The sequence below is a fragment of the Alligator sinensis genome, unplaced genomic scaffold (genome assembly GCF_000455745.1).
Source record: "Alligator sinensis unplaced genomic scaffold, ASM45574v1 scaffold612_2, whole genome shotgun sequence".
Taxonomy (NCBI): domain Eukaryota; kingdom Metazoa; phylum Chordata; order Crocodylia; family Alligatoridae; genus Alligator; species Alligator sinensis.
Genome location: NW_005842085.1, coordinates 430,264 through 441,060, shown reverse-complemented (window position 1 = coordinate 441,060; position 10,797 = coordinate 430,264). Strand labels below are relative to the sequence as shown.

The 10,797-nt window shown below is 35.6% G+C and overlaps 1 protein-coding gene across 8 annotated transcripts in view; it reads left to right on the top strand.

Annotated features, from left to right (window-relative positions):
- RB1CC1 (RB1 inducible coiled-coil 1) overlaps positions 1 to 5,691 on the top strand; it is a 126,171-nt gene extending 120,480 nt beyond the window's left edge. For 4 of the 8 annotated variants that reach the window (XM_025204507.1, XM_006023856.3, XM_025204505.1 and 1 more), the window contains 2 exons: positions 3,572 to 3,642; positions 4,277 to 5,690. In XM_025204507.1, the coding sequence (XP_025060292.1) occupies positions 3,572 to 3,642; positions 4,277 to 4,354 (149 nt within the window). In that variant the 3' untranslated portion in view covers positions 4,355 to 5,690. Of the gene's footprint in view, positions 1 to 3,571; positions 3,643 to 4,276 lie in introns of all 8 variants that reach the window. The other 4 variants (XM_025204506.1, XM_025204508.1, XM_014520080.2 and 1 more) reach the window with 3 other exon arrangements.
- The last annotated feature ends 5,106 nt before the right edge of the window (positions 5,692 to 10,797 follow it).

The window sequence follows — 10,797 nt, the reverse complement described above, 5'->3', positions numbered from 1 at the left end:
TAGGGAAAAACAAATGTCGATGTTTGCATGAGTATCCTTTTACTTTCCTAAATAAACCCATTAATTTTGGAATTTCTTATGGCTTTCAAGTGAGAAATATTTTTAAGGGTATGAAAAGCATACTGTGAAGGACTTTTTTATCTTCAAGCTTTATTAGAAGTGGTTATTTAGGGGAAATTGTTCTGTTCCTGTTTTCTATTGGAGTCTAGGAAATGTTTAGAGATAAAACATAGTGTGATTTAAAAGTTGGAAATAAACAAAATAGACCCATTTGGTTGGGGTTTAATTTTAAACTAGTAATCATTAATTTAAAAACTGCCTGATATGTTTCAGAGCTTGATCATAAGCATACAAATACACCTCTCTCAAGAAAAATAAATGCCTCATTTTATTTGAGAGTGCTATTAGTTCCAGTGGCTGCATTGCTGAGGATGTATTTGTATGCTTTATAGCAATCTCTTAAAATCATTGCCATGTTTCCTGCAAATATTTTGATACCAAATAAAGAAGGAGGTCAGCTCCTTCTTTATTTTACCTATCTATGCCATTGTCCCCATTTTACCTCCAGAATGATTTAGGTTTCACCCTCTTGAATATATTACCACTTGGCTATCAGATTTTCCTTTGCAGTATGTTTCCAGCATGCTTCTTTGCAATTTTCCTTCGACAGAAAAGCATGTACATGTATTGCTTACGGTAGTGGTAATTCCCCATATAACTAGGTATGATGTTGACTGTTTCATGTTAAATCATATTTTGATCTGCCTTTGCTTGTCTTAAGACCAAGGCCAACTCAGAAATTGGTTGAAGCAGTGATTCTCAACCCAGGGTGCCAGAGGGTTAAGATCTTTTCAGGGGATGCTATGTTAGCACCGGTAGGCGTGTAAGTTCACTAGAATAAAACCAGCATTTTTCATGTCTTGAGCCTAAAATGGTTGAGAACCACTGGGTGACAGCTGTTCTATCTTGTGCATTATAATTGCAAATCTTGTGAGTGTAGTTTTAAGCTAATACTAGGGAAACCTAGAACTTTTGCATTAATTTTCCCTTTAATCGTAACATCAGCCCCCATTTTTCCCACTGGAAGAAATAAGTTTCTTCATTTTAAATATTCTTCTGTCCTGTGAACCTGAATTTAAATGGAGTCTTTTATTGCAGTAAACAGGGTGAAATGGATTAATACAAACAGCATAAATGCTGAAAGGCAATTTTTGGTTTTTAACTGCCAGTTGTATTGATATTGGATGTTAAAAATAAAATACACTATTTATTCAAATCCAAGACAAGGGTTTTTTACTTATTCAGCATGAGGTTGAGGGCCTATCATCTTAGATTCAAGTACAAGGTGGATGGGGCAGCAGGAAGTACAGGCACCAGGTTGGGGGGAAGAGGTGCAGGCACCTCAGGGGTGGGGAGGCCAGGACTGGTGTGTGCTGGCACCAGGAGAGGTCATAGGCAGGGGTGGGGACAAGTGTATGGAGGGATGGGACTGCAGACCTGGGGTGGGGATCCTGGTTTTCTCTGACTTAAAAGAAAATCCCCAATTTTCAAATTTAAAAAACCCAAAATCCACATTTTTCCATAATTAAAATGAAACGCCACTAATATGTAAATATATATATTAGTGATGTTTCATTTTGATCATGGAAAAATGTGGATTTTGGGTTACTTTTTTATTATGAAAATTGGTGGTTTATTTGTTTGTTGTTAGAGAAAACCAGGATCCCTGCTGCTCAGGAGAAGTTAAATTACTTTCCCAAAGCTACTTAAAAAACTTGTTACAGAAAATAAATTAACATTCAGTGGTTCCTGACTTCTAGTCTTATTCCCCAATTCTTAAATTCACTTTCTTAGACTCCTAGCATGCATTACAGTCAAGCAGCAATTAACTAGTTAATCGCACCATAAATAGTAACTCTGACACATTTTCAAGGAATTAATCCTCCATAAAAGATATGTAACACTTTTGTGGCTAGTTTCCATCACAGCTTAAATTGAACATAATGGCAGGGTAACCAGTGCTGGCTGAAGACTGCATTGTGGTCCTGGGACTGGAACAATCAGCTGATTTTTGGTCTTTGCCCCAGGACCACACAGCAGTCTTAAAGCAGCTCCAGTGTGGTTCTGGGGCTCAGACTGACAATCAGTGGACTGCCAGTCCTAGGCACAGGCTGCTGGTACCCAGCTTTCAACTTGCTGATGCAGGAGGATCCCAGGTTCCCCTTGTGCTGGTAAGTAGTAATGGCACTCTTAGAATCTGATCCCATTATTGCATTTTCTGCCATGCAATTGTTGGGATTGGGAATCAGATCCCATCTTGTCAGTAAATGAACCTGTGCTAGCTGCCTTAGTAAGCACCAGTTAAAAAATCACAGGTTTTGCATAAATAAATACATATATGTAAATACATAAACGTGTATTATGTGAGGTATAACTGTATCTCTTATATTGAGGCTTTACTTTACTTTAAACTGTAAATAACTTACTATTTTACCTACTCTTAAAACTTTGCACACCTTCTGTAATTGAAAAACAAGATGAGCTTAGTTGCTTGGTTATTGCATATACAGAGGTGTGTTGAAATATTTCCACAATCGTATTACTAACTTATCTCTGTAGATAGTGTTTTACACTTTCTAATTTTTTTCTTTCTACTTTAACCATCTTATCAATTTGTAATTCTAGTTAAAATTACAAGGCTGCTTGCAAACATTAACCCCCCCCCCCCCCAAAAAAAAAAAAAAACCCCAAACAAAAACCCAACAGCACTTTAAACTCCATGTATTCCTGCACTGAGCCCAGCCCATGCCCAGAAGAAGCATTGTGCTTATTGGAACCAGCTCACCCAACATCTGTATAGATCAGGTGCTTTAGTGGGGCTTTAATAGCACTTTTATCTAATAGCTGATTGAATCAGCTTGAGATAAATAAAGCGCCAAAAAGCCCCACTGAAGCGCCCAATCCATACAGATGCTGCAGAGCCGGGTCTAAGTAATGCATTACTGCTTCTGGTAAAGTGCAGGGTTTTTTGGGTTTTTTGTTTTTTAAACATCTGCAAACAGCCTAAATTAATACTGTTTATGAAACTGAAGTACTGCAACAAAGCAGATCATAGCCAAAATTTGCAAATGTGCATATACTTGGGCCCTGGGAAAATAACTCATTTGAGTTTGGAAGCTACCTGTTTTCACAGCATTTGCATTTAAAAATCGTGTCCCATCTCTCAATGCAGGGAGCTGGATAGGAAATGTTTTGTTTTTCCCATTTTGTGAAACATTTAAACAATTTTTCCAACCCAAATTGGAAGAAAAAACAGCTATTTGGAGGGTCAATAGAAAGAAGGTTGTTTCAGCAGTTTTCAAAGCTTATTATTCTGATATGGGTTGTTTTATTTTATTTCTAAGTAATTTCAGATTGTGAAATTGGAAGTTTTTGCTTTGAAAGTTATGTCCTGTTTTGGCGATTTTGATTTCCTCTTTCCCCCCCCCCCCCCCCCCCCCCCCCCCCCCTGGAAAAACATCAAAAATTTTTAGTTCTCCATGATGCATTGTTTAATTTCTTTTCTTTTTAGCTTCAGGTGCATCTAGAAGACCTTGGGTGCTAGGAAAGGTAATGGAAAAGGAGTATTGCCAGGCAAAAAAGGTAAGGAGCTCTTAAACACATGAACTAATAATTTCAGTAGAGAAATAGAGCCAAATTTTGCCCCACATACAGTCATGCACATGTACCTTGTTGAAATAAATACGTATTATATGCAAGTGTGGCAGAAAGTAGCCCATAGCTCTTGTAATTGATTGGAGACTTGGAGATGTCTCCCAGAGCGTGCAAAAATGTATGAATTAGAAGTTTTATGAATGTGTTTAAAATAGGGATTTAGGGAAGTAGTTAGACTTACATAATTTTGCCAACACAGATAGTACATGTATGAGTTATTTTGAAAATAATGCATGAATGTGTTGGAAACTATTATTCATTTCTAAATAGTTTTGATTTCTGAGCAATTGCTGCTTTACAGAGCCTAAGAGAGCTAATTAATGTAGGAGTAAAGAGCATCCCCTGTTATGTAATGCATACCTTTATTAATTGTGATCAACAAATGGTATTGGTGGCCATTTTGAATAATTAGTATTGCCAAATCAGTTTTCAGATACCAGTTGAAAAAAGGTATAAGAGGATGAAAATCTGGTCATGCTCTGAAAAATGTTAGTGAAAACAGAACACATATTTTAAAATGCTTTTAGATGTAATTTGTATCAATTCTTGCTGGTTCTTTCAGGCACAAAACAGATTTAAAGTTCCTTTGGGTACAAAATTCTACAGAGTGAAAGCAGTGCCATGGAACAAGAAAGTATAACCCAGTGGAAACTCAGTTCTTTGTCTCATTCTTTTCAGACGTGTCCTTCAGTGCTCATTCATCACTACAAATACCATGCCATCTTTTTTATACTGAGGTCATGTGACAATAAACTTCACTGACGTACTACTTTTACTTTTTAACGGGTTACATTTTAGAAACAAGAATTTCATCAAAATACCTGGCCCTAACTGTTCCAATTTTTTCACCCAGATAACTTTAGTACTGTGGACCAAATGAGTTCATTTTCTCAAAGGGCAACCCTGTACATCATGGCTTATTATTAGCCATGTTAATTGCCTGTTAAATATACATTAGCTCGTATTTAGATGTTCAATGTTAGTTACCATTATTACCAGCATATGTCCCTTTGTGAAATCATTATCAAAGTACTTGCACTCTTTAACAGATTCTTTATAATATGTATAAATTCAACTATTTAAGAAGAGTGTTCATTGCATGCCGATAATCATATAATTTTTCTTCAACATGAGTTTGCCTCTGTAGATGCATAAAGATAACTACTGCAAGTTGTTTCATTACCTTAAAATGCTCTTTAATGTTAAAAAAAAAAAAAAAAAAAAAAAAGAAGAAGAAGAAGAAAACCTTGTAATTTGATGGGCTGATACAGAAATCAGTCAAGGTAAATCTGCAATCTTCAAAAGCACTTTCAATGGATTGATCACACAGATTCTGAAGGGAAGAACCCTTGTGCTGTTGGATTTGAATTGAAGCACTTGAAACTTCCCAACAAAACAGAAGTCTTGTATTAATCTATTTAGAAAAATCATATTGATGAAATTGTATTTCATGGTTGAGTTTCAGGAAAAATCTCCATTGTACATTAACCATACAAGAGTCATTTAAGTAACAAATTATTGTAATTGTAAAAGACGTAGAATTTTAAAACAATAAAGATTTGAACCTGTATATGTTTGAATAGTTTTGTGCACCCTCTAAATGTCAGTTTTGTGCAAGTTAGAAAAGCAGTGATCTGTCAGTTCTTAGTCTGCCATAGATTATTACTCTTATACATTTACATTGATTAGAAATTACATTGTTTTCCCCAAACATTGTGTATTTTTCAGTATATAGACAGGTTCCTCCTGTAACTAGAAGTAAAACTGAAATAAGTGTCAATTCATATCGTGTCAGCAAACAAGCCAAACAGGCAGATTTATTCTTATGAACTCCTATGCTGAAGCAATACCATTGTTACACAATTCTAAGAAAAATGTGCCAAGTGTGGCATTCTCATTGTTCCCCTCAACCAGGTATATACCAAGATAATCAAAGGTAATATTTCATTCCCATTGATCTACATTATTATATAAAAGCTCCTAGATATGTTTTCTACTTAAAATGTTGTGACATCAAGTACCAATTATGGATTAAATGTCATTATTTTTATCACAAAGTTGAAGATTTTAGAAGGCCTTCACATAAATATGAATTGCTTTTCATATTTTATGTGGCAAATTGCAAACCATACATGGGAAAAGAATACTCTAAAATTGTGACAGTTTCTCCCTGAAAATCGAATTGGTGGCAGTTGTTAAATAAAAGCCCATTTAACGATTACAGTGACCTCTAAGCAGAAACATGGGTTCTTCAGCAGAAATATTTCAGTAGGTTTATTGTGGTAAAAATAAGTAAATGCCAGTATAAAAGTGTAGTGTTCAAGTCTGAATTCATAATTTGATTTTAATTTTCATTTCCTAGCCTACTTTTTGTCTTCAATTAAGTTCAAAGTTCACCAGGCTTGACCATGTTGCTATTCCCACAAGTTTAATTCCTTGGAGAAAAATCCTCAACCAGCAGCAGTTACATAGCTTCTCTACAGCCACCAAGCACTGATCCATGGTAGAATATGAGGTTCTACAGCCCAGTAGAAATACAGATGAGTAGAAAACTTTCCAATGTCTCCTTTGAAAATGAAGCACCCATTTGACTGCAGGACACTCATTTAGGTCCAAGAGACGACAGTGTGTTCCTGCCATACAAGTGCATGAGTCTTTTCAAGCTATGTCAAAATTAGAAATTTTGAGGGGTTCTCAGTCTGTCAATTACCAGTCCCCTGTATCTCTTGTCACTCCACACACATTCTTCATGAGGGTAATTACTGGGTTCCTCAGCATAGGAGGACACTTAGCTACATAAAATTAAACAGACATGGCAAACTTTGGTATTTCTGCACTAACCTGAATAAACCCACTTAGGAAGAAGAGGTTTGCATTAATTCTTTGTTCTGGTCTTAGCCAGGTAGCTGACTTTTTCACTTGACCATGCCCTTAATTCACTGACAAGATAGCTTGGCAAAGTTTATTAATAATCGAACGTACAGACGGGAAAAAAATAATGACGTTGTGAAAGTTGGCTTTTGATTTCCTTGATGCATCTTATATTTTAAGATTTGTAGTTAATTGGTTTTCTACTGTGAGACTAGCTGATAAGTGATAGTCAATCTGTAATAATTGTTCAAAGCTTGGGGTCAGGAGGACATTTTGAATATAAGGAATAAACCTGTTAAATATTTAAAGAAATAAAAAGTACTGTAATTAATAATCAGAAATGCAGACTGTAACGGGGAAAAAACCTTCATTGATATCAGCCTAGTATTAAAAAACAGCAGGATGTATACTATTATTGCTATATGCAGTCATACTTCTAAAATATAAACAATCGGCAGTAGCTTTCGTTTTTTAGGAATATGTCATGTGCTTCATTTTATAATCTTTATGTATATTTAAAATGGAAATTCTGTCAAACATATTCAGTAATGATTCTGAACAGCCATTGAAAAAAATGTAGTTTACATACTTGTTAGATGGCGCAGCCTTACTAACTCCTGCAAGTATGTTTGTTATGCACCACCTTTGTGTTTAATCTTGCCCCACAAAAATGAAGCCTTGTATATACTGTTACAATCTGGGTAATCAGTATATGCACAGGGAGGTAGATAAACTAATTGTATAATTAGTCCATTTCTATTTTTGCTTGTGATTCTGTTTATACTTGCATCACTTCGAGCCACAGCTTTGGAGCAGGGTGTGAGGGGAGTTGATAAAATATGCTAAAGCATGTACGTTCTTTGAATTATCCAGTCTTGCCTTTGAATCATGGTGATTCAGTTGTACCAGCAAGAAAATTAAGAAAGGTTTGAACCCAAAGAGTGTGCAAAAGGGCTTTTCAGTGTTTTTGAAGAGGATACATATATTGGACTACTAAAACTAGTTAATGAGAGCTGTTAGGCTAACACCAATCCAGTACACATTTCAAAACTGATAAAGAATTTAACAGAATGGAATTTAAGATCAGTAGTAGAAGAGGCAGCATCTTTTTTGGCAAATTTAATTGATGTAAAATGCGATTTGGGATCAGCTAAAACTTTTGGGGTCAGCCAATTCAGATCAAATTCAGCATATATTTTTGGACCTATAAGTGGGGGAAAAACAGAAACATTAAAACTATTTATGTTGGCATTTCTTAATGAGTTGTTCAGGTGTCTTACCAACTGGAGGTGGAGGAGATAATGGTTTTGCTAACGGTGTCTGCCTACTATTTTGTAATGTAGCACTCATTTTGAGTAAGATAATAGTGCTCCAGGCTGTGCCTGAGGATTATTTAATTACTATTGCATAGAAGATCTTCAGTAGAAGAGACTCACTTAAGAATGCCCTCTAGTCTAGTGGTTAGGAGTGTCTGCCAGCTGAAGAGAGATTTAAACTTGAAATCACTACTCTGAATCAGACCTTTTCAGGTTGACTTTTTTTTTTTTTTTTTTTTAAGCTTTTCAGAGTGGCTGCTCAACTAATCAATTAGTTATTTTCACAGCTCAATAGAACTTTTTGTTTTAAGCTGTCTTTATGCTTTCCCAGACCAAGGAAGTGGTAGGTATTGTTTTAGGCAGGCCTTAAGTTTTGGACCAGTATTGTCCAGGGGCATTATTAGCAAAGCTTAATGTGTTCTAGTTAAATTCTTGTTCTAGGTAGCCAGAGATATGATCATAGAGCCAACTCCCTATTCTAGCCAAGGATTTCTCTGATCAAGTAATGCTTAAATGCCCATTTAAGAGAGACCTATGCTTTCTGCACCGATGTGGTTAATTTGGGCTTAAAGCATAAAGCAGGATCTTGCTGTGTACAGGAATTGACCACATGGCAGTCTGGATGCACCAGGAAAGCCTAATTCTTGAAGCCTAAGGCAGAATATAGAAAACCACATGGATGCAACAAGTGCAGCTAGCTTTCCCTCAAACATAGCCATTTCTTGTGGGTGTAAAGGTGGGCATCAAGACCTGCCTTCTTGTCATCCAGGGAAGCTTTTGGCAGTGGGAGCCACCTTCTGATATCCACCACTCCAGAGTTTGGAAAGTCCCTCCGTATGTCCCACTCTCCTGTGTGGGGAAGGGGAGGCATTTTCCTGAAAAAGTGAATGTCTAGGTAGTGCCGTATTAGCAACGAAGTTGAGCCACCAAGTACTTCATAGTGTTCTTTCAACCTTGTGGGGTTTTTATTTAATAAGGACTAATAAAGGCTTTTTAGCAATTCACAGTTCTTGGCACCAATGTGTTTAACATGAACTAATGTCTCCTGTTCAGACCATGTTTGGATATTAAGCTTTCGTGATACTTCCCATGCCATATTTCACTTTCATTGATGTTTTTATATCCTCTTACAAGCCAGTCTGCAGTACCAGAACAATGACGATAAATTACAGTAAGTGGCAAATGATTACTTCCTTTACTATCCATTGTAATTAAATTACTCACAATGTGCATTAACAGCATCCATGTATAATCCTTTAGGAATTCTATTGTCATTTCCATATTGCAATTATTAGTTGGTTAATAACTGTTTCCTTTTATTTCAACACGTAAGCAGTGCTATATTTAGGTACTTTAAAATTTTTCTCTTGCAAACTTGCAACAATTCTATTTAGGAGTATTTACTAATTCCCCTGAAAAATAAGTTTCAAGTAGCATACTCTTTTTCTCAACAAAAACTGCTTCTGTGAGGAAGTTTTCAAATTTTGTATTTTCTAAAATCCATTTCATTATCATGGCTTAATGTTAGCGTTTAACACATTTCCATTATGAAATGACTTTTGAACTTCAAATAAGATGAATCATTGTGACTGGCTGCCGGAAGAGGTGTCATTACTATGTCTATTCCTAGCATACACATTGAGTTTATTTTCATTATTTAGATGTTCTGACAAGTTCCATTTCATAGTAACAACAAAACCCTCCAGGCATTGCATTTATGGAAAATTATTGCACTGCTCTGTAGTTGGTTAATACCTTTTGTCTTGTGCCTTATGACACTAACCAAGGCAGCCATGCTATAATTCTTCAGCAACTGCTTGTCTTGTCTTATTATTTAATTTGCCTTTCATCTATCTATCTCAAAAGACTTCTCTCAGATGTAGTTCACTGTGATCCAGTTTTCATTTGGTTTTGTCTCAATTTTTGAGTAAGAAAGCGAATAGATTTTTTCCATCCTGCATGAGACCATGTAGAGTGACTATACATACATATGTCCTTATATACGTGCATTTTAGAGCATTCTTGGACTACCTAATGGGCCCACCTGCATTCAAATACACTACAATTGAGTTTTGTTCATCAGCTTTGTGAGGAACCAGGGTAGAGCAAAATTAGAAAGAGGAAAATACATCATTTTGTCATCACTTCAGGTAGAAAACAACTTCAAAATTACAATAAATGTGCTCCTGTAACCAAAGGATTTCTGTCAGAAAATGACATCCTTGAGCTTTCCAGTGTAATAGCCCCTGCATCAGACTAGTAAGATGATAGGAAAACATCTTCTAAACAGTTCTTTTTTCCTGAAGCTGTGTAATATTTACAGATCTCATAAAACATTAAAGATTATGGGTTCCTAGATGAAGTTGAATTAATATCCATTACAAGCTTTTCTTTTGTATCGGAGTTAACAAAAATAGTTTCTGATGATGTAGGAAGTTGTTGATTTCTTCCAGATATTTTTCAGGTAGTCAGGAGTCTTGTCTTGTGTATACTGTCTTTATATTTTACTCTAAACTTGAAAGACAAAGTATTAGTGTAAATCAAAGCTAATCCCTTTTAAATTGACTATGAAGAATGACACCTAATAAAATTCCAGGTTGAAAGTATATTCCTCTGAGAGCATCTTATTTGTAGGCTTTTGGATATTGTTTTGCTAATTAAAAGTATTTTTCTTAATATCTTTGACAAATCAGAGTGCATGGAAGAAATGGAACAGTATGCAGTTGTAAAGACATTCAATCTGTGTAATGATTAAGCAGTAAAATGCTTTTGGTTTGTCCATTTGAATTTTCACTGCATTACTAATTCTTAAATTTAATGTTCTTACCTCTGACTAACTTCTTGCAATCAGATTGAATATTTACAAGAAATATGATGCATGCATTAAATATGTTTC